The sequence below is a fragment of the Schistocerca cancellata genome, chromosome 4, assembly GCF_023864275.1.
Source record: "Schistocerca cancellata isolate TAMUIC-IGC-003103 chromosome 4, iqSchCanc2.1, whole genome shotgun sequence".
In the NCBI taxonomy this organism is placed as follows: Eukaryota; Metazoa; Arthropoda; class Insecta; order Orthoptera; family Acrididae; genus Schistocerca; species Schistocerca cancellata.
The window spans coordinates 659,421,010-659,444,811 of NC_064629.1; the positions used below are offsets into that span (position 1 = coordinate 659,421,010).

At 43.0% G+C, this 23,802-nt stretch overlaps 1 protein-coding gene across 1 annotated transcript in view; it reads left to right on the forward strand.

The window, feature by feature from the left end:
• The first annotated feature begins 7,617 nt into the window (after positions 1 to 7,617).
• Positions 7,618 to 23,802, forward strand: part of LOC126184369 (stAR-related lipid transfer protein 13) — a 681,898-nt gene continuing 665,713 nt past the window's right edge. Inside the window, exon 1 of the mRNA XM_049926754.1 lies at positions 7,618 to 7,692. Coding sequence (XP_049782711.1) covers positions 7,618 to 7,692 — 75 coding nt within the window. The remainder of the gene's footprint in view (positions 7,693 to 23,802) is intronic.

A 23,802-nucleotide genomic window follows, 5' to 3' on the forward strand; every position in this document is an offset into this window, starting at 1 on the left:
TATCTCACTTTCCACAATCGTCGACACAACACGAAGTCTACCAGATCTCTTGTTGACGCAGGAACTGTATCCTTTTGAGAAGTGACACAGTCCTGAAGCAATATTTTACATCTTACGGCCAAGTTACCTCAGAGATGTCCAGTGAACTCCCCGACATCAGTCCAGGTATCTGTCACTCCACTAACGTATGCGCCGTCATTTACAAGGTGACAGTTATTGAACTGCATGAAATAAACGTAAACTAGTTACAAACTACGGCGTGCAAACACTTTATTCAACATGTAAACGTCACTTCAGATTTAGGTTATGACATGTTCGATATGCCTGCCATCACTGGCCGGCAGTGGTGGCCGAGCAGTTCTAAGCGCTTCAGTGCGGAACCATGTGACTGCTACGGTCGCAGGTTCGAATCCTGCCTCGGGCATGGATGTTTGTGATGTCCTTAGGTTAATTAGGTTTAACTAGTTCTAAGTTCTAGGGGACTAATGACCTCAGCAGTTGAGTCCCAGAGTGCTCAGAGCCATTTGAACCATTTTTTTTTTGACTGATGACCTCAGATGTCAAGTCCCATAGTGCTCAGAGCCATTCGAACCATTTTTAATAAATGTTGGTGAAAAACGCAGGAGATCGGCAAGCTGGAGCATGGAGACCGAATGAACACATCTCCAGAACCACATACATAGACTAGTAACATTGTAAAGCGTAAGTTACACCAAACGATAATTTGATCTCACGAAACTTGTGCTGCAAAAGCTGCTTCTAATCTTAAAAACAAGAGAAAAATGTGAAAACGTAACATATTAATATATTTGTAGCCATATATATATATATATATATATATATATATATATATATATATTACGAGCCAGTGTAGATGATTCATAAATAAAAGAAGCGTGTTGCAAAAAACAAACTGCCTTTCGTTTAGTTGCAATGACGGAACGTACCTTCATGAATTTGGAAGCAGATAACGAAAAAATAACGAAAAGAAGTAGTGACTAATACTGTCACCAAACTCTAAGTGTTAATAATAATTACGTTTTGAGAAAAAATTGCGGTGCGTTGTTCACTGAACCCTAAGTTACCGGAATGTAAAATGCTCTAAATATAGTGCCTGCAGTTTCCCATAACTTTAGGGGTACACCATCAGTGACTTACCGAGTCTTCTTTTGAAAGAGGGATGTGCCACCAGTAGGGCGGACTTTATAAAATAATAATACGGCCCAAATTCAAGGTCACTTCATTGAAGTGAAGTGTATATTTGGTTATCAAATGCTTTATTAATTTTTTGTTCAGATATTCTACAGCGATTTTGTATGTATTGCTGAGACAAGTGAGAGACACAAATTAATATTATCCGTTAGAAACTAAATTATGTTCCGATTATTTTAATTGTTATATAACTTTTCTGAATTTGTTATGAATAATTATGGTGAGGACTGAAACTTCGTGGCAGATTAAAACTGTGTGCCGGTCCGAGACTCGAACTCGGGGCGTTTGCCTTTCGCGAGCAAGTGCTCTACCATCTGAGCTACCCAAGCACGACTCACGCCCCGTCCTCACAGCTTTACTACTGCCAGTACCTCGTCTCCTACCTTCCAAACTTTACAGAAGCTCTCTTGCGAACCTTGCAGAACTAGCACTGCTGAAAGAAAGGATATTACGGAGACATGGCTTAGCCACAGCCTAGGGGATGTTTCCAGAATGAGATTTTCACTCTGCAGCGGAGTGTGCGGTGATATGAAACTTCCTGGCAGATTAAAACTATATGCCGGCCCGAGTTCGAGTCTCGGTCCGGCATTCAGTTTTCATCTGTCAGGAAGAGTCATATCAGCGCACGCTCCGCTGCAGAGTGAAAATCTCATTATGGTGATGACTGTTAGATAGGTTCCTTTGTATAGAGGAGGACATGATGAGCACTGTGATACCTGTGCCTGGAGGTAACTGGCAGTTAGTACCATCCAGGTAATGACATTCTCACGGATCAGCAGAGTCCCCTCAGAATTCGCTTGTAAAAGTGACCTAGCGTTTTGTAGGATCCTCCATTTAGGGTGGCAACAGAAAATAGTGCTGACCACGACAATATGCTGATTTCTTTCTGGGACTGAGGCATGCAATAGCAGACGAAAAGATTGTTCAGTCCAGCTTCTGTCAGACTTCCGAACCGACCAACACGTAAGGCCCCCATCGTGTAGCGATTGAGGACCTCGGGCTACGCGCCATGTTGCCTTAATTCTTGTACCGAGGAGTAGCAAGAGCCTGTAACACAAAGCGTGACCTTTACTGCTCACGAGACGTTAATTGCCTTCGTGGTTTACGCGATCGGAAGATGAAGGGCCGGCCCGCAGTCTGTAGCTACACGTCAAGACGCTACCGCCTGCGGGATAGATAACACGCCGTAACTCTCACACGGGGGCTAAAAGCTGACTAGCGCGTAGACGAACCAATAATACACCATCATCATCATCGTCATCATCATCATCATCATCAGTCGCAGTATCGCTTCTCATAGCTCCTATTTTCGTCTCATGCTCGTCTATAGTGACTTTAGAATCAACAGAAGACATTAATTTCACAGGAGATGTGAATAATAACGTCTTCAGTAACCAAAATTTCGTCTTTTCTTAAATTACGCGATGAATTTCGGACCCTGTGAGTCCATCAGGTGCAAATCGTTTAATGCATTATTTATGTCTCCTCTTGAGCGAGTTGAAATGTGCGTTCCGGAAGATCCAGGAAGAACATTTTAACGCTGTAACGTCAGCAAACGTTTGAATAGTCAATTACATGATTGCCCATCATGTCACTGAAACCGCACGCTTGTTTGCGCACGAAATACATAGTGCGATTTAACAAAATACGAATTAACTGCGTAGGCTTCAGCGGCTATAGTCTGTTACCATGAAAGTCTTGAGTGTATGGTACCCCATCATACTGTAAAAAACTATGAGGGCGTGCCGAAAAGTAACGCTTCCGAGTTTTTTATTCTGGTCTCAATACTGATTGAGGTATTAGATGTCACACTCGGTCGACTTTCCCACTTCGCTGACGCAAGTTGCAATCCTCTGTTGTTAGAGGGCTCCGGTGTGTAACGTAACTGTATCGGTGCGTGCGGAAACCCTCAGAAAAATGGCAGTGCTAATTCGAAGGGTTCGTCCACCTATGGAATACCCTATCCTTCAGCATGACAATCGCAGACCACACACGAGCGCTGCGACATCTGCAACATCCGATGCCTTGGGTTCGCTGTCATCGATCATTCTGCGTACAGTCCCGAGTTGGCTTCATCACATGTTCGTCTGTTTCCAAAATTTAAGAACACGTTAGAGGACTTCACTTTGATAGTGATGAAGCGGTCCAAGCAGCGATGAGGTTGGGGCTTCGTCAAAAAATGTGTTAATGCTCGAAAACAGCTTTAGTAGTGTGTTGCTTGACACAGCCACGACAATTAAATATCTACAGGGCTATTACAAATGTTTGAAGCGATTTCATAAATTCCCTGTAGCTCCATTCATTGACATATGGTCACGACACACTACAGATACGTAGGAAAACTCATAAAGTTTTGTTCGGCTGAAGCCGCACTTAAGGTTTCTGCTGTCAGAGCGCTCGAGAGCGCAGTGAGACAAAATGGCGACAGGAGCCGAGAAAGCGTATGTCGTGCTTGAAATGCACTCACATCAGTCAGTCATAACAGTGCAACGACACTTCAGGACGAAGTTCAACAAAGATCCACCAACTGCTAACCCCATTCGGCGATGGTATGCGCAGTTTAAAGCTTCTGGATGCCTCTGTAAGGGGAAATCAACGGGTCGGCCTGCAGTGAGCGAAGAAACGGTTGAACGCGTGCGGGCAAGTTTCACGCGTAGCCCGCGGAAAATTGGCTCATGCCAGAACTGGAGACCGACAGCGCCGACTTCATCTTTCAACAGGGTGGTGCTCCACCGCACTTCCATCATGCTGTTCGGCATTTCTTAAACAGGAGATTGGAAAACCGATGGATCGGTCGTGGTGATCATGATCAGCAATTCATGTCATGGCCTCCACGCTCTCCCGACTTAACCCCATGCGATTTCTTTCTGTGGGGTTATGTGAAAGATTCAGTGTTTAAACCTCCTCTACCAAGCAACGTGCCAGAACTGCGAGCTCGCATCAACGATGCTTTCGAACTCATTGATGGGGACATGCTGCGCCGAGTGTGGGAGGAACTTGATTATCGGCTTGATGTCTGCCGAATCACTAAAGGGGCACATATCGAACGTTTGTGAATGCCTAAAAAAACTTTTTGAGTTTTTGTATGTGTGTGCAAAGCATTGTGAAAATATATCAAATAATAAAGTTATTGTAGAGCTGTGGAATCGCTTCAATCATTTGTAATAACCCTGTAGACGTAACGTCGCAAAGCAGTAAGAAATGGAATGAGAATGTAAGGATTGCAGTCGATTTCGGTTTGTTGGGAGAATTCTAAGAAAGTGTGTTTATGTGTAAAGGATACCGCATATAGGTCACTAGTGCGACCCACTGTTGAGTACTGCTCGAGTGTTTGGGATCCGCAACATGTCCAATTAGCGAAAGACATCGCAGCAATTCATAGGCGAGTTGCCACGCAGGTGTATGGGGATGCTTCGGGAACTCAAATAGCAATCATAGGAGGGAAGGCGATGTTCTTTTCTAGGAACACTATTGAGAAAATTTAGAGAACTGGCATTTGAGGCTGACTGCAGAACGATTCTACTGCTGCCAACATACATTTAGCGTAAGGACCACGAAGATAAGATTAGAGATATTAGAGCTCGTACAGAGGTGTATTGACTCGTTTTTCCCTCTCTCTGTTTGCGAGTGAATAGGAAAGGAAATGACTATTAATGGTACAGGCTACCCTCCACCACAAACCATACGGTGGTTTGAGGAGTATCTATGTGGATGTAGAGGTACATGAAACGTTTCACAGCCGGCAGGGGTGGCCGAGCGGTTCTAGGCGCTTCAGTCTGGAACCGCGCGACCGCTACGGTCGCAGGTTCGAATCCTGCCTCGGGCATGGATGTGTGTGACGTCCTTAGGTTAGTTAGGTTTAAGTAATTCTAAGTTCTAGGGGACTGATGACCTCAGCTGTTAAGTCCCATAGTGCTCAGAGCCATTTTTGAAACTTTTCACAGAAACTGGTCTCTCGTTAGGAAAAGTGTGTTCGTCGCCAGGGTCAATCTGTTGAGAAATAAACACATAGGCCTAAAGAATAAATATGGAGAATGTTAATAAAGTTCGTTTTATTTAAAAAAACTTTAAGCGTTTTGACATAAAAAAGTCGGAGGAGTTACTTTTCAGTACGCCGGCGTATTACTTATTAAACCAAGGTTTCGGCCACGGTTACACTAGCCTTCCTCTGGATCTGTTCAAGGAAGAGGCCGCTGCAAACGCAGCCGAAACATTGATTTCATCAGTAATATTTTATTACAGTATTATGCTGTTCCATACCCAGATTTCTTTCGTGTAACATAACGCGATATGATTTTTATGACGGAAGGCGTTACTATTTCTACATCCTGTCTGTTGAATACGGTAACGTTGTCAAGTGCAAGATATCGATAAAACTTGTGGTGTTTATTTTGTAACTTTTTGAAACTGATATATTTCTTGACCAGTAGAACGAGCGACCGATACTAATAGACTCTTTTCCTCTGAATTCAGTATAAAATACTTGTTTGCTCAAGTACATGTACGTTTTTGCTGCAAAATATCTCTCAATTATCGACTCAAATTAGATTTCTTGTAGTGTTATGGTTGTGATATGGTCCTTCTTGTTTACCCACGTCGCCATAATTAACTTTTATTAATCAGTATACCAGTTGATTGCTTGATTCGCACATATAAGTAGGATATAGCACGATGCTGGCGAGGCTACTCGGAACGGAATTAGTAATCCTACTATTTACTGCGTCATTTATCTAGTGTACCAAAACTACTGAACCGTATAGTGACACCCTGCCGTGCAGCGATTTCCAGGTTAGAGTGCTACTGTTTTTTTGATTGTTTTTTATCTTTATGTATTTTACGCTTCTCTGAAATGTCCGTAGCACATGCAGCTTTTCTCAAAAATTTGCATAACTTGAGAATCGAGCCCAAGCCCCCTCGGTAGCAGGCGAGCAATCTAACGCAGAGCCGCGCTGCTTGTCGAAAAATTGACCTTGCTACAGGGTATTAAAGACGCTCGGGAAACTTCAGTCGACTTCTTTCGAGAAATTTTGACAGCTGCATCGTAGTGCTTCCGCAGATTGATTTTCGAATTGCGAACTTGACGTACCATAAACATATAAAAATAACAATCCGATTTCCGTGTGGTCTCCTTGTGAGTACATGAGCTCCTTTTAATAGAGTCCCCGAGGGTCCAGGCTGCAGATATGAACTTGGGGACAAACATACAGGATGTCTCAAATCTTTTGGGTCAAATTGAAACAAGCGATAGTGGATCCACAATCGATAATATCGAGGTGGGGAGTAAACAGTCGGAAATTCATATTAATTGTGTTATGGACATACACAGAGTACGCCGCATAACAGTGTAGCTCATAGTAATTGTTTAAATTGACGACCGCCAGTGTCAGTGCAAGAATGGCAGCAGCGTGTGAGGTTCTGTCGCACTTTCTGAGTGATCCCTGGCGTCTGCTCTACCAGAAGACAGACAGCTTGGGCCCAGTAAGCAGGTCTCCATCCGTTTCTACGGCGGTTCCATACATCAACTTCTTAACTTAACCCTAGAGAAAAAAAAGTCCAGAGGTTTGAGATCCGGCGATCGCAACGCATGCTGTCGTCATATGACACACGTGCTATGCGCTATGTTGTGTACAGTATATCTGTTTGGTGGTCAGGGGTGTACGCTGTTTTTTGCTATACGCTGCCTGCTGCAGAGTGTAACAGACAGCCGGGACCTTTGCGAGGGTGCGGCAGAACTGCATGCGCCGTTGCAATGCGTGCAGTAAGACTGACAGTCGTCGCTTTGAACACTTACTGTGAGCTACATTGTTCTTACGCGCTGTACGCTGTGTATGTGCATAACATGTTAAGTTTGAATTTCCGACGATTGGTTGCCTATCTCAGTGCAGTCGGTTGTGGACTCACTATAACTTGCTTCAATTTGACCAAAAGGTTTGTTACACTCTGTACAACCATTGGTTTCCGGACGTACGTTTATTAGGATTATTTGCTTGTTACATTGTTCTCTACTCTCCCATCCCTTTTCTATCTTTATTAGTCAAACACACTGTATAAAAAAATTGTTAATAAATGAGTGATATGGCATCAAGTGCAACATACCAAAGCTGTTAGAATTTCAACATAGGAAACGACACAACTCAGAATAGCTCTTATATTTTCCATTTCCCTAGCTCACAGCAGGTGGAGGCAGGGATATCTCCCTAGCACCGGTTTTCTTCGCTATTGTCGCCCAACCCAAAGAATGATAATTTTTCAGGCTTACGTTAAACTCTGTCTACCCCTCCTTTTACCAGGAGTCGTTAAACCAGTCCCGCTATGTCTGTCGTCCAAATTTGTTACATTTCCCAGAGTTACATTTACGTCAAATCGAGAAAATAATGGTTTTCTCTTTTTCAGGGACGATGAGAAATGGATCCACCGTCCCCAGCCGTTCGAGAATCTGATCCTTACCGGGAGATCGAGCTCTACCTCGAGAAAGTTCAGGTAAGCTTCCGTTTTTCTGTTACCGCCCTCTCCTATTTACGCTAATAGTAAACTCGAAGAGTGTATGGCATTGTTACCGAGTGATAAAAGTATCGAGAAATTGCAGTAGATCTAATACGAGTTGCGACTGAATGTAATTGTATGCAGTGTGAACCCGAACGTTATTGATAAAATTTCGGAGACAGTTCAAGGGTGTTTTCAGAGTATGTTGGTATAATGTTGCTGTGGTCTACGGTGATGCCAATTATAGCTACTTCTGTGAAATAACTTAACATCAATAAAAAATCAGGTAATATGCGATCACCAAAACATACAACACACAACACTGAATAATGACTATGTGCAGATATAACAGCTCAGTACAGCACCGTTGTGGCGCCCTTACATTGCATTCAGAGAACCCATGCACGTATTGAAAGTCGGCCCAACCCTTCAACAGTAAACCTAACCATACGGTCGTGTAACTTTACAACATACAACTAACACCATCCGAAAAATAAATCAGGTGTGCCCGCATCTCGTGGTCGTGCGGTAGCGTTCTCGCTTCCCACGCCCGGGTTCCCGGGTTCGATTCCCGGCGGGGTCAGGGATTTTCTCTGCCTCGTGATGGCTGGGTGTTGTGTGCTGTCCTTAGGTTAGTTATGTTTAAGTAGTTCTAAGTTCTAGGGGACTTATGACCACAGCAGTTGAGTCCCATAGTGCTCAGAGCCATTTGAACCATTTTTAAATCAGGTGCAGAACCGAGCAGTTTTCAGTGCAGTCTTGAGAGCAAAGTGTGAAGTGGGCATCTACAACAAATATTGGTCGACGCAATATTATTGCACCTAATTGTGAGGATGTTTCGCTCGGCTCATAGTAAGTTAGCGCGTGATCGGGGTTGATAACATATTCACAACTAACCTGTAAAAATAGGCAGTGCGATGCCTTTCCTTAGTCGCCATTGTACCTGTGTACTTATTTCCTGTAACAAAAATGGTTCAAATGGCTCTGAGCACTACGGGACTTAACTTCTGAGGTCATCAGTCCCCTAGAACTTAGAACTACTTAAACCTAACTAACCTAAGGACATCACACACATCCATCCCCGAGGCAGGATTCGAACCTGCGACCGTAGCGGCCGCGTGGTTCCAGACTGAAGCGCCTAGAACCGCTCGGCCACTCCGGCCGGCCAAGTGCAATAATACAATGAGTAAGTAGTACCGCGAGTGAATGGAACAAATTTGTTTACAAACAAGACACACAACGCATACTGTAGACATTTCCACCGTTTCGGAGCTTTTTTGAGTTATGTTGAGATACAAAGATAAGTGGCGTTACGAAATCGAAAGAAACACAATCACTAGGTAAGTAGCCACCGCAGTCCACGGGTACCTTTAGCCAAAATGCTCAGTAAACATCCCTGAACAAGCTCCGAAATTCTGTCGGCGGAGTTCAGGTTCTCCGTGCAGGTATGACTGGATGCAACCTATCCCACATGTTACTCAGTCGATACATGGAATAGCCAAGGAGACTATGGGAACAGGAATTAAAGTTTACGGAGAATAAATATCAATATAATGCTTGCCGATGACATTGTACTTCAGTCATTTACGACGGAGGACTTGAAAGGAGTGGACAGAGTCTTGAAAAGGGGCTATAAGACGAAACACGGGTAATGGAGTGCAGCTAATTAAGTGAGGTAATTCTATGGGAACTAATTAGGAAACGAGACACCGAAAGTAGGAGACGAGTGGAGCTACTTTGGTAAGAAAATAGCTTACGATGGGAGAAGTAAAGAAGGTATAAAACGAAGAGTTTCAGTGGCAAGATAATCGTTTACAAAGCAATGTCTAATAAAGAAGCTAACGTCAAATGTTACTTTACGTGTTAGGAAGCTTTTTTTGGAAGTATACGAGCCGCAATTCTAGAAATCCACTGACATAAGGGACTTTGACAAAGGGCAGATAGTTATGGTGTGCCGCTTGGGAATGAGCCTCTTGGAAACGGCGAAGCTGGTCGGATATTCGCACGCTACTGTCGGGAATGTCTAAGGAAAATTGTTAAAAGACGGTGGAACCAGGTGTAGGTGACAAGATGTTGGACGTAAATTATGATTGCAGTGGACACGGGATCGTCTAAATTGGACCGTGGTCAAAGAAAACGTGTCGCCTGGTCGAAATAATCGCGCTTCACGTTACATGAACTTGATAGTTGTGTCCCAATACGCCGTCATCCAGGCGGACAGCTGCTCGAAACATGCACAGCCCAACTGTTACAAACCGGTAGGGACAGTATTAAGCAAAAAAAAAAAAGTTCAATTGTGTGTGAAATCTTATGGGACTTAACTGCTGAGGTCGTCAGTCCCTGAGCTTACACAATACTTAACCTAAATTATCCTAAGGACAAACACACACACACCCATGCCCGAGGGAGGACTCGAACCTCCGCTGGGACCAGCCGCACAGTCCATGACTTCAGCGCCTGAGACCGCTCGGCTAATCCCGCGCGGCCCGTATTAGGCTTTGGGGAACATACACCTGGGCTTTTCAGAAATTACTGCAACCAGTCGCCTTTTATGTAGATGTATTTTATTTAACCATGACCGGTTTCGAGCTGCCTAGCAACTCATCATCAGATGGTATATACATTTAGTGCTTTTTTGTACCCATTGTGTGGGTGGTTGAGTATCTGTGGCTAAACAGAAACGAGAACAAATAATCGCTACATGTGGTACAGTAACACGAAATATTTACAGAATAATTTATGTTTAACGTATAAGAGCAAATAATCACTACATGTGGTACAGTTACATGAAATATTTACAGTTTAATTTACGTTTTGAGGTGTTACTTACAGATAAATCTTTCTGCAGGTATATATATCTCTTTTAGGACGTATTTTTGAAACCATTGTGTCTTGTTTTTCACAATTACACAAGTTAAAACTTTCACTAGATGTATATTACTTTTATGAGGCACTGTTGGAAACATATATCTTGTTTTTGTAAACATCGCTGAACACACTTAGCCACAGATACGAATACAGGATTTACACATTATAAACAAGCCAAAGATTGCAATATAACTACAGTATCAAAGATTTCAAGTTGACCAGAGGCATTATTAGTCATCGCACACACTGACAAGAGATTTGTCTTTATTACATAGAAAATAAACGTAAATTAGCTTAAACTATTAAAATATTTATTTATAAATTAACTGTGCAATTTTAACAGGTATATTAAACTAAATTTTTTACATAATATTTCAGTTACATTTAAGATTATTGGTATTGAGAGTATTATGACAGCTAATTTCTTGCTCCTTCCATTGGCTGATCTTGGCATATGATGTCAGGGATGAGAGATTGATGGTTAACTTGAAATAATAAGTAATGCTGGTACTTGAAAGGGTGTGGAAAAGGAGTTGGCGGTGGGGGGGGGGGTGTATAGGAAAAAGGGGGGGGGGCATTTTGTTTCTGAATGACTGTTTAGTTTTTTAAGTTCAAAGAATCCTTAAAATTCTGAAAGAAGGAGTTATTCGCCAATTCTGTCTGCTCATTTAAAATGGTATGTGGGGAATTATGTTTGTGGGTGAAAATCTCTAATTGTTCGAGAAGATCCATCTTGAATCCCTTGTCTACAGTGTGTAGGATACACCTGGGCTTCCGCGGGACCTGTGGTTGTAGACGAAGGCACAAAGTTAGCTGTGAACTACATGAACGTTATTCTGGACCACGTGCATCACTTCAAAAAATGGTTCAAATGGCTCCAAGCACTATGAGACTTAACATCTGAGGTCATCAGTCCCCTGGACTTAGAACTACTTAAACCTAACTAACCTTAGGACATCACACACGTCCATGCCCGAGACTGGATTCCAACCTGCAACTGCAGCAGCAGCGCGGTTCCGGACTGAAGCGCGTAGAACCGCTCGGTCACAACGACCGGCTCACTTCCTGCTTTATATCACCCCCTACGGCGATTACATTTTCCAGCAGGATAACTGTCCGTGTAACAAAGCCAGGGTCGTGTCACATACGTCTGAGTATGTGATTTACCTGAGCTGATTTGCCTGAGCTGAACCCGATGGACACATCTGGGCCACTATGAACCACCAAATCCGCACACACAAACCATCGACCCGTAATTTACCGTAATTGCGTGACCTATCCCTAGATATCTGTTGCCTCATACATCTGTAAACCTACCAAGGGCTTGTCGAAACCATGCCAGACAGAATCGCTGCTGTATTGCGCTCGAAATGTGGACCAAAACGTTATTAATCAGCTGGTCGGAATACAAGGGCCGTTCACTAAGGAATGCAGCACATTGTTTTTTTTTTTTTAAGCGGGTTGTTTTTATGCAGGATTCCAATACAATATATTATTTCCCACTCTTATGGCTACAGGATCCTATATTTTAACACACTCTCCATTCAATGCGACGGCCTTACCCCACCTTATTGGGAGGGCCTGTATGCTTGCATAGTACCACACTACCGGTTGACGTCATTTACAACGTCTTGCTACACCGATAACCTCCACATCCTCCACGTACTGCTTCCAGTGGAGTGCATCCTTCATTGGGCCATACCGATGGAAACCGAAAGGTGCGAGATCCGGGCTGTCGGCTGGATGAGGAAGAACAGTCTACATCTACATCTGCATGTCTACTCTGCAATTCACATTTAAGTGCTTGGCAGAGGGTTAATCGAACCACAATCATACTATCTCTCTACCATTACACTCCCGAACAGCGCGCGGGAAAAACGAACATCTAAACCTTTCTGTTCGAGCTCTGATTTCTCTTATTTTATTTTGGTGATCATTCCTACCTATGTAGGTTGGGCTCAACAAAATATTTTCGCTTTCGGAAGAGAAAGTTGGTGGCTGAAACTTCGTAAATAGATCTCGCCGCGACGAAAAACGTCTTTGCTTTAATGACTTCCATCCCAGCTCGCGTATCATATCTGCCACACTCTCTCCCCTATTACGTGATAATACAAAACGAGCTGCCCTTTTTTGCACCCTTTCGATGTCCTCCGTCAATCCCACCTGGTAAGGATCCCACACCGCGCAGCAATATTCTAACAGAGGACGAACGAGTGTAGTGTAAGCTGTCTCTTTAGTAGACTTGTTGCATCTTCTAAGTGTCCTGCCAATGAAACGCAACCTTTGGCTCTCCTTCCCCACAATATTATCTATGTGGTCTTTCCAATTGAAGTTGTTCATAATTTTAACACCCAGGTACTTAGTTGAATTGACAGCCTTGAGAATTGTACTATTTATCGAGTAATCGAATTCCAACGGATTTCTTTTGGAACTCATGTGGATCACCTCACACTTTTCGTTATTTAGCGTCAACTGCCACCTGCCACACCATACAGCAATCTTTTCTAAATCGCTTTGCAACTGATACTGGTCTTCGGATGACCTTACTAGACAGTAAATTACACCATCATCTGCGAACAACCTAAGAGAATTGCTCAGATTGTCACCCAGGTCATTTATATGGATCAGGAACAGCAGAGGTCCCAGGACGCTTCCCTGGGGAACACTTCAGTTTTACTCGATGATTTTCCGTCTATTACTACGAACTGCGACCTTCCTGACAGGAAATCACGAATCCAGTCGCACAACTGAGACGATGCCCCATAGGCCCGCAGCTTGATTAGAAGTCGCTTGTGAGGAACGGTGTCAAAAGCTTTCCGGAAATCTAGAAATACGGAATCAACTTGAGATCCCCTGTCGATAGCGGCCATTACTTCGTGCGAATAAAGAGCTAGCTGCGTTGCACAAGAACGATGTTTTCTGAAACCATGCAGATTACGTATCAATAGATCGTTCCCTTCGAGTGAAGTGAAGTTCTGTGAGCTCCTCTCGGGCGCGCAGACCTGTGTGAGGCTTTGTGTTGTCATGGAGAACGAGAAATTGGTTTACATTTTTGTGGCGACGAACACCTACACACTGAGGTCGTTTCTCTAATTTCACAGTTGTAGGTGGCCAGCCGGCACGAGGGAGCTCGGACAGCCTTGCGAGACCTTATTGCGATGATGGCAGACGGCTCGCCCAACGACTCACCGTGCTTTTGTTCACCAACAGGTCACCGTAAACATTCTGCAAGCACCTATGAATATCCGTGATGCCCTGGTTTCCCATCATAGAAACTCAGTGACAGCTCTCTGCTTGCAACGCACCTCAGTTACGGAGGCTATTTTGAAGGCAACGTATAGCGACGCCACTTATCGGATCTTCCTTAAACTGTAGGGGCTGAAACGGGAACATTCCACGATGTTCCACAACAAATTCAGATTTTTTTCAATTGAAATTGTCCGAGAAAAAGAATGTGTTGCATTACTGAATACCTCTTGTACTCATCGGTGTAGAAGTGTAACTTGGGCTCCTATTATCAGTGACAAGTAGAGAACGTAAGCATTTGAAATGTAGTGCTGTAGAAGAATGCTGAAGATTACATGGCTAAACTGGATAACAAATCAAGTGGCATAAAATCAAATCAAGGAGTAAAGTATGAAAGTATTTTATGACACAGCTTGACTGAAAGAAATGGTAGACTGATAGGAAACATTCTCGGGCATCAAAGAATAGTTAATACGGTGATGCTGCAATAGCTATGCAGAGATGGTCAGGCTTGCATAGGACAGACTGTCGTGGAGTGCTGCATCAAAGTAGCCTTCGGACTGAATCCCGTAAAAACGACACGAAAAAGACAGAGTCATCGCCGAAACTCCAAGAAGGTTTCAAATCGTTACAAGTAATACAAATCTTGAAAGGAAACGTCAAAAAGAAACAAATTCAGAAGTAAATGGATCATAATTTTGATATAGCTGTATGATTCAGTGATATGGATCATTTCGTAAAGCCGATCCGCCAACTCAGATAGAAGTAATGATTTTCATAAGGAACGATGAAAGATTTGTCATCTTAGATCGTATCTGACGTACCTACTTATGGGAAAAAACTGAATATGAATCAAATGCTAAAATAGATGTGGGCAAATCGGTTGAGTATAACATGTGCACAGAATGGAGAAAAGAAAGACTTGCTATAGAAATTACAGACGAGAAACGGCTGTAAAACAGACCGCCCAGGCTATGGAGTGCTCTACGAAACGCGATTATTCTGTGAGACTAGTCCGGGATAGAAGTTGATAATGCTAGTGCTGGTGATCGGAAACCCCATATCGTCTTTTGTACAGAAACTTTACCGTCTCGGTAGCCGCGGGGACAGTGTGGCAGATTTCTAACCGTAGGGGGCCGGATTCGATTCCCGGTCTGGTCGCAGATTTTCTCCGATCGGGGACGTGTTGTGTCGTCCTTACGTTCATATCGTCGTAACTGACAGGCCAGTCGTCTCCAACGCGCTCTTGTATCGTGTCTCCATCAGTGAGATGGTTGAACGGGCGCAAACCGAATGGCACTAAAAAAGAAAAAAAAAAGTGTTGTGCAGACTTTAGGTGAAACATCAGTAAGGTGAATGTGAGTGACACGCAATCGTTAGAATAGCGATTGATATAAATTATTTGCGCATTGCGTTTGTACGACGTGAGATCTTGCAAGCTGATTGTTGACGTGCGACAACGGTAGATTTCATCTCCGTTTCTGAATAAATACAGTATTTCACACTGTAACGGAATATGTGCTGTTTTGAAACTTAATGTCTGATGTGTGCCTGACCGGGACACTTACGGACTGACCTATACACGTCTGTGTAGCGCAGTCGATGCGAGCAGTGCGTGTTAGAGATAAGGATCCTAGTTCGAGTCCCGCTCCGGCGTACAGTTTTAATTTTCCGGGAAGTTTCAAGTTCGTTTTCATGTATCTAATTGCGCGAATAACGGACAGCGGCAACTTGTGAAACTCTTTCCCGTGAATCTAGCGGTGCTTGATTCCTCATTAACAAGTTTGTCTACCATCCGTGTTACTCATTCCCCTTCAACTCGTCGTCATTTATTTATGTCTCGACATTAGTAGGCCTGAGGTAGATAATATGCCTTATTACTCTCCTTGCATCAGACACTTTCTGGTATTATGCAATTCTGACGACTCATACTGAAGCAGGAAGATCGCAACACTAACAGAACGATGCTGGAGTTTGGCTTACCCACAACCAGCAAACATGTACACAAGGACGCAGCTCTCTCTCTCTCTCTCTCTCTCTCTCTCTACACACACACACACACACACACACCATGCGTTTGGCTCGCAGAGAGAGAGAGAGAGAGAGAGAGAGAGAGATAATGAGTAAGCTTCAAAAATACTTATGTCTTTCGTTGGAGCAAAAGTCGTTGAGTGGATTAGTCGCGGCGTGTTTTCTGTAACGTACAAAGAGACAGGTTTTCCTCAGTGCCTGTTGGATACGTGAAAACATTTATTATGCATGTATGGACAGAAATGTTTATCATTCTTTTGGCATTAATTTATGCAAGGCTATACAGAAATAAGCTCGCGGACATCTGTTACTCACTTGAAAGGTCGACAATTCATGATACTTCGACAATGGGTTTCGTAAATGTGATTAGTACGGACGCGTGTGAAAGGACAGACACTGGAATTGATTCAGTCGAATTGTTAACATTTTTCACGCTTGTTTGGATGTTTCTAATATTGTTGATTTGTGATTTAGGGGACAGGTAAGATAGCTTCGTGGGCGTTGGTATTGCCAAGGTCATGGTAGGCACGTGTATGCCGGAAGTTCCCAACAGCGCCGCTAGAGTACACCCCACTGCAGGGCGAGCAAGACCTGGGTCGCAGCGCCGCAGCGGTCTTCGCAAGAACCACGTAGTACATTGACAGCCGGAAATGTGTGCCTCAGGAAACGTCAGTTCCAGCACTGTTTCAAAGGAGGCGGCACATTAGTGAGTTAGGCGCATGCATCACGGCCATGGTTGCGGGCGGCTATTTTGAAGAAACTGTCTAGTGTCTAAGTAATGCTTCTGTACTGTGACATGAGACGGAATTAACACTCCAGTTATATGCCTAATCGTATGTATGTACACCCCAGCAAAGGACGATAGCATAATGTCAGAAGCGGAACTTCAGTGTTGTGCCAATTAAAAACTTCGTTGTCTTTCCAAGTATTTTCCACCTACAAAGGGCCCAGTGATATAAAGACTATGACAATGATCTTCGATGATGTATTTTTATATGAAACAACAGTTAAATTTCGTGTAGAACATCTGTTAAGAAGCACTGTCACTGCATCTTGAAACAGATTGCGACAATGATAGCGAGTTTAAACTGTCTGTTAATCTGCATCTGTCCACAGTAGTTGTTGAAACAAGTACAGAAATGGTGACTTTTGCGCATGTGGTGCAATATATATTCAACGATTATATCTGCAAAAACAATCTGATTAAAGTGATTGGCTACGTAGACAAAATTTAATAAGAAAAGAAAAGGACCCGCTATGAACCCCGTTTTATCCACTTCCTATTTTCCCTAAATCGAAAATGAAGTACTGGTAAGAGATAAATGTGGTCTGTCGTCTTCGATGGCGAAATTGTTTACATTGTGGCTATATATACCCAAACATTTCGAATTGAAATAATATTAGAATAACGAATTTTTTTTAAAAAATGAATTAATATAATTTTCTTCCCTCTCCTAACGACGTTTAAAGTTTTCCATTGGAACAGTAGATCACCCATTTCGTGAGTAGGCGGATCTACAATAGAAACGATAAGATAAGGCATCCCTATAGAGACTCTCAGCGAACCATTGATTAATCCACATGGTTTCACTTACTTCCCTTCAAGAGAAGAGGTGGACACGCAAGATTTTTAATTTTTATGAAATTCCTGTCTATGATTGACTCCCAGAACCGTTACCTCAAATAAAACCTCTACGTGGTAAAATAAGATGACTTCGAAGGGAAAGCCCGCATCTCGTGGTCGTGCGGTAGCGTTCTCGCTTCCCACGCCCGGGTTCCCGGGTTCGATTCCCGGCGGGGTCAGGGATTTTCTGTGCCTCGTGATGGCTGGGTGTTGTGTGCTGTCCTTAGGTTAGTTAGGTTTAAGTAGTTCTAAGTTCTAGGGGACTGATGACCATAGATATTAAGTCCCATAGTGCTCAGAGCCATTTGAACCATTTTGAACTTCGAAGGGAAGTTTATTAAGTGGAATAACGCCACAATTCAGCTGGAAGACTACATCTACAACTAAATTTCCATGAATAATCTAAAATTCACACGTAAGTGTCTGGAAAAGGCTTCACCTAAGCAATTTCACGCTGTCCCTCTTTTGTTTCACTCTCGAGCAGCTCACGGGGAACACGAATACTTAAATCTTTCCGTGCGAGCTCTGATTTCTCTTATTTTATTAGGATGGTCATTTCCCTCTATGTAAGTGAGCGTCAACAAAGTATTTTCGCATTAGGAGGAGAAATTTTGTGGAAATTTCGTAAAATGATCACGCCTTTGTTTTAATGATTGCCACCCCAACTCGTATCTCAAAAGCATGAGACTCACACCTCTATTTTGCGATAATACAAAAGGTGCTGCCCTTCATTGAACTTTTTCGTGTCTTCTGTCAATCCTATCTGGTAAGCATCCTATTAGCACACAGCAGTAGTTCAGCAGAGGACGTAAAAGCGTAGTGTATGCAGTCTGAGGATTTGTTGCATTTTCTCAGTGATCTGCCAATAAAACACAGTCTTTGGTTCGCCCCATCCCGACAACATTATCTATGTAATCATTCCAATTTCAGTTGTTCATAAATCTAATGAAAGCCATCAGATATGTTTAATTTACCGTGTAACCGAAATGTAACGGATTTTTTGTAGTAGTCACGTGGATGACATGACACTTTTCATTATTTAGAGTCAACTGCTACCTTTCTCACTATACCAATATTTCATTTAAATAACTTTGCAGTTGGTTTTCATGAGTTTACAAGACGGTAAATGACAGAATCATCTGATAACAATATTGGAGGGCTGATCAGATTCTCCTCTAAAACGTTTGTATAGAACAGGGACAGCAGAAGGTCCATAACACTTGCTTGGGGAACGCCAGATATCACCTCCGTTTCACTGTCATTAACTACGAACTGTGACCTTTCTGACAGGAAATCACGAATCTAGTCGCTGAAGTTAGACGGCGTTCCACAGGCACCCAATTTGATTAGAAGTCGCTTGTGGGGTACAGTAGCAAAAGACTGGAAATCTAGAATATGGAAACAATTTGAGCGCCCCTGTTGTTCTTATGGTGCTGTCAGTACGAGGATTCTTTTGATGCAGCTCTCTGCGTTAGTGCAAAACTCTTCAAATCTGCATAGATGCTGCATCTTATAGCCATCGGAACCGCCTTATTGTATTCAAGCCATGGTGTCCCACTGCAATTTTTTTTTTATCACTGCCCCATTTCATTCTTTCCTTCATTATCAAGTTAACTATTCGTTGATGCTTATCCCTTCTTTCCTTTCTCTCCGACTCAGTCCAGTACCTCGTCATCAGTTATCTGATTTCATCAAGTCTTCGGAATACTTCTGTAACATCACATTTCAAAATTTTCTCTTCTCTTCTTCACTGTGCTATCATCCACATTCCACTGTCATATAATGCTACATCACTTGCTAACAATAAAATTAAGAAAAATTTTCATTTTCTTGTCCGCCTAACTTTTATATTCTAATTACTTCCGCCGTCGTTAGTTATTTTTCTGTCCAAATAGCAAAACGTATCAGTTACTTTCAGCGTCTCAGTTCCATACCGCCAGCCGGGGTGGCCGAGCGGTTCTAGGCGCTACAGTCTGGAACCGCGCGAGCGCTACGGTCGCAGGTTCGAATCCTGCCTCGGGCATGGATGTGCGTGATGTTCTTAGGTTAGTTAGGTTTAAGTAGTTCTAAGTTCTAGGGGACTGATGATCTCAGAAGTAAAGTCCCATAGTGCTCAGAGCCATTTGAACAATTTGAGCCAGTTCCATACCTACACAGTCCAGCCATGTTATTGTAACCAACGCCTGCATTCAACGCTAACGTACAATAATCACTCACACATGGCAAATGGCAGCAGTAGAAGTGGAGGGTATGTAAAGCATTCCGGTGTGTGTGTGTGTGGGGGGGGGGGGGGGAATTGGGGGAGAGGGAGAGGCACGCGGAAAACTATGCAATCTGTGCAGTCGTTGTAGAAAGGCGGAAACGGAGCAATTTATCTGACGTCCAAAAGGGCATGATCATTGGCTTTTGGACCAGGGGTGGAAGAATTTCGGAAATGGCTAAGTTTGTTAACTGTCTGTATGCCGCTGTGGTTAAAGTATAGTGTGTGTGACAAAATGGAACTATCCAAAACCGGCGCCGAGGAAAGTGTGGTGCACCACAGGCCACAGATGATAGGGGTGAGCGACGGCTGTGGAGATGTGGAACTGTACGGGCGAATAGATGTGCAACTAAAAAATAGTTCGCATGGCTCTAAGCACTATGGGACTTAACATCTGAGGTCGTCAGTCCCCTAGACTTGGACCTACTTAAACATGAGTAACCTAAGGATATCACACACATCCATGCCCGAGGCAGGATTCGAACCTGCGACTGTAGCGGTCGCGCGCTTCCAGATTGTAGCGCCTAGAACCGCTCTGCCACCCCGGCTGGCGAACTGATCTTCCCCGGTGTAGGTTTCTACCAGTTTTTCTATTCATCTGTAAATAATATGTGTAAGTATTTTGCAGGCATGCCTTATTATGATAGTTCGTTAATATTCACACTTGTCAGCACCTCATTTCCTTGGAACTGGAATTAGTACATTCGTCTTGAAGTGTGAGGGAATTGCGCCTGTCTCAAAGATCTTGCACGCCAGGTAGAATCGTTTTGTCATAGCTGGCTGCCTCTTGCAAGGATCCCTATATTCTGAGGGAATATCGTCTACTCCAGTGGCATTGTTTCGACTTCAATCTTTCAGAGCTCTGTTAAATTTTTTCCGCGACATCTTATCTCGGCACAAGTATTTCCCGGAATTTACATTATGTACTGTACAGTGTACAAGAACCTGATGACAACTTAGGGACTATTTAGGAACCTAAGCAGAAGGCTACTCTTCTATTTTTTATAACCTCTGAGGTTGTCGGAATATCATTATCCTTGTATACAAAATGTACTTCAAAACATTAGTGGGGTATCAGGTCATGGAGGCTCGGAAGAATTATGGGAGCTCAGGCGTTTTAAAGCAGATGGAGGCAGAAAACAACTGGAGGCTGTTTATGAATATGCGCTCGTGTCAATGTGTGTTGATCTGGGGAAAGACGTAAGTGGAAAGCAATGCTTTATAAACTAACGTAGACAAGAAACCTAACGTTTGCTTTACCAAATAATTTATTGGCAGAACTGGAAACAACAACTGGTCAATAGAATACGAGACACACCATGTACGAAATTTTATAAAGCAAGGCAGAGACAGAGAACCTCTTGTGCTGGTGCTGTGTTAGGCTTCGTGTTTGAGACTACTGCGATCCCACCTGCTTGGGATGTAAAGAAATAGCTGCCTGACTCTGGAAGACACAGATTACACACGCCCACAAGAAGTGTAGCAGTACTGATCCACAATACCATTGGCATCGATCTGTTGTAGAATCGTGGAAGTTGTTCTGATCTTAAACAAAGTGAGGTATCCAGAACATAATGACCTCCTCCATTCACATCTACATGGGTACCTGCAAATCACACTTAAGTGCCTGACAGAGTGTTCATCGAACCACCTTCACAATAATTCTCTGTTGTTCCACTCTTGAGCAGCGCGAGGAAAAAAAGAACACCTCTATCTTTCCGTGCAGCTCTGATTTCCCTTATTCTATTATGCTGATCATTTTCTCCTATGTAGGTCGGTGACAACAAAATATTTTGGCGTTTGGAGGAGAAATTTAGTGATTGAAATTTCGCGAGAAGATCCCGCCGCAACGAAAAACGCCTTCATTTTAATGATTTCCAACTCCAAATCCTGTATCTTATCGCTTACACTCTCTGCCCAATTTCTCGATAATACAAAACGTGCTACCCTTTGTTGAACTTTTTAGACCTACTCCGTTAATCCTATCTGGTAAGGTTCCCACATAGCGCAGCACTCTCCAAAAGAGGACGAAAAAACGTAATGTAGGTAGTCTCTTTAGTAGATCTGTTGCATCTTCTAAGTGTTCCGCCAATAAAACACAGTCTTTGGATCGCCATCATCACAACAGTTTCTATGTGTTCTTTCGAATTTACATTGATTTTAATTGTTATTCCTAGATATCTAGTTCAATTTACAGTCTTTAGATTTGATTTATTTATCGTGTAACCGAAGTTTAACCGATTCCTTTTAGCACTCCTGTGGATGACCACGCCAATTTTCGCACAGTACAGATAGCTTAAGTAAATCGGTTAACTTTAATAGACGATAAACGACAGCATTACCTGCAAACAACCTAAGACGGCTGCTCAGATTGTCTCATAATTCACTTATAAAAAATAAGAAACAGCTGAGGACCTATAAGACTACTCGATGACTTTAACTCAGTCACTATGCACTGTGAACGTTCTGACAGAAAATCACGAATCCAGTCGCATAACTGAGACGATATTCCATATTGATTACATTCCATATTTGATTACAAGCCGCATGTGAAGCATGGTTTGAAAAGTCTTCTGGAAATCTAGAAATACTGAATCAATCTGAAATCCTTTGGGGATGACACTCAACACTACGTGTCAATGAAGAGCTAGTTGTGTTTCATAAGCTCGATGTTTTCTAAATCCGTGTTGACTGTGTATCAATAGACCATTCTCTTCAAGGTAATTCATGACGTTCGAACACGATACGTGTTCCAAAATCCTGCTGCATATTGACGTTAATGATATAGGTCAGTAACTTAGTGGATTACTTCTACTGACTTTCTTGAATGACCTGTGCAACTTTCCCGTCTTTGGGTACGGATCTATCGGCGAGCGAGCAGTTGCATATGATTGTTAAGTACGTTACTATTACATCAACATACTCTGAAAGGAACCTAACTGGTCTACGATCTGGACCGGAAGACTTGGTTTTATTATGTGATTTAAGTTGCTTCACTACTCCGAGAAAATTTACTTCTAAGTTAATTATGTTGGCAGCTGTTTTCGATTCGAATTCTGCAATATTTACCTCGCCTTCTTTGGTGAAGGAATTTCGAAAGGCTGTGTTTAGTAACTTTGCTTTAGAAGCTCCGTCATAGATAGTATTTCCATTGCTGTCGCACAGAGAAGGTATTAATTGTGTCTTTCAACTAGCATATTTTACATACGTCAAGAATCTCTCTGGATTTTCTGCCAGGTTTCGAGACAATCACTATGAACTCCGCAAAGACTGATTGTGCAAAATCCAATTCGCGCTCTTCTCGCATCACATCATGACAGACATGGATCAACGCAGTCAGATGAATGCATTATTTCTTGTCTTCTGAACAGTATGACTCCGTACAACACCAACGGATACTAACGAAAATACGTTCATGCTATCTTGTATGGAGTAACTTATGGTGTGCTTCAGCGAACTCTTTTAACCCCCTTTCTGTTCGCGTAATCACATGGCCGATAACATCAATAATAAGCTGGAGCAACTGAGGGTTACTAGTAATTGGAGAGAAGCGCAGGTCACTCCTGTTTTCAAGAAGGGTCGTAGCACAGATGCACATGATTATAGGCCTATATCGTTGACGTCAGTCTGTTGTAAAAATGGTTCAAATGGCTCTGAGCGCTATGGGACGTAACATCTGAGGTCATCAGTCCCCTAGAACGTAGAATACTTTAACCTAGCTGGCCGGAGTGGCCGAGCGGTTCTAGGCGCTTCAGTCTGGAACCGCGCGACCGCTACGGTCGCAGTTTCGAATCCTGCTTCGCACATGGATGTGTGTGATGTCCTTAGGTTAGTTAGGTTTAAGTAGTTCTAAGTTCTAGGGAACTGATGACCACAGAAGTTAAGTCCCATAGTGCTCAGAGCCATTTGAACTTAAACCTAACTAACCTAAGGACATCACACACATCCATGCCCGAGGCAGGATTCGAACCTGCGACCGTAGCAGTCACGCGGTTCGGGCTGAAGCGCCTAGAACCGCTCGGCCACCGCGGCCGGCAGTCTGTTGTAGAATAATGGAATATGTTTAATGCTAAAAAAA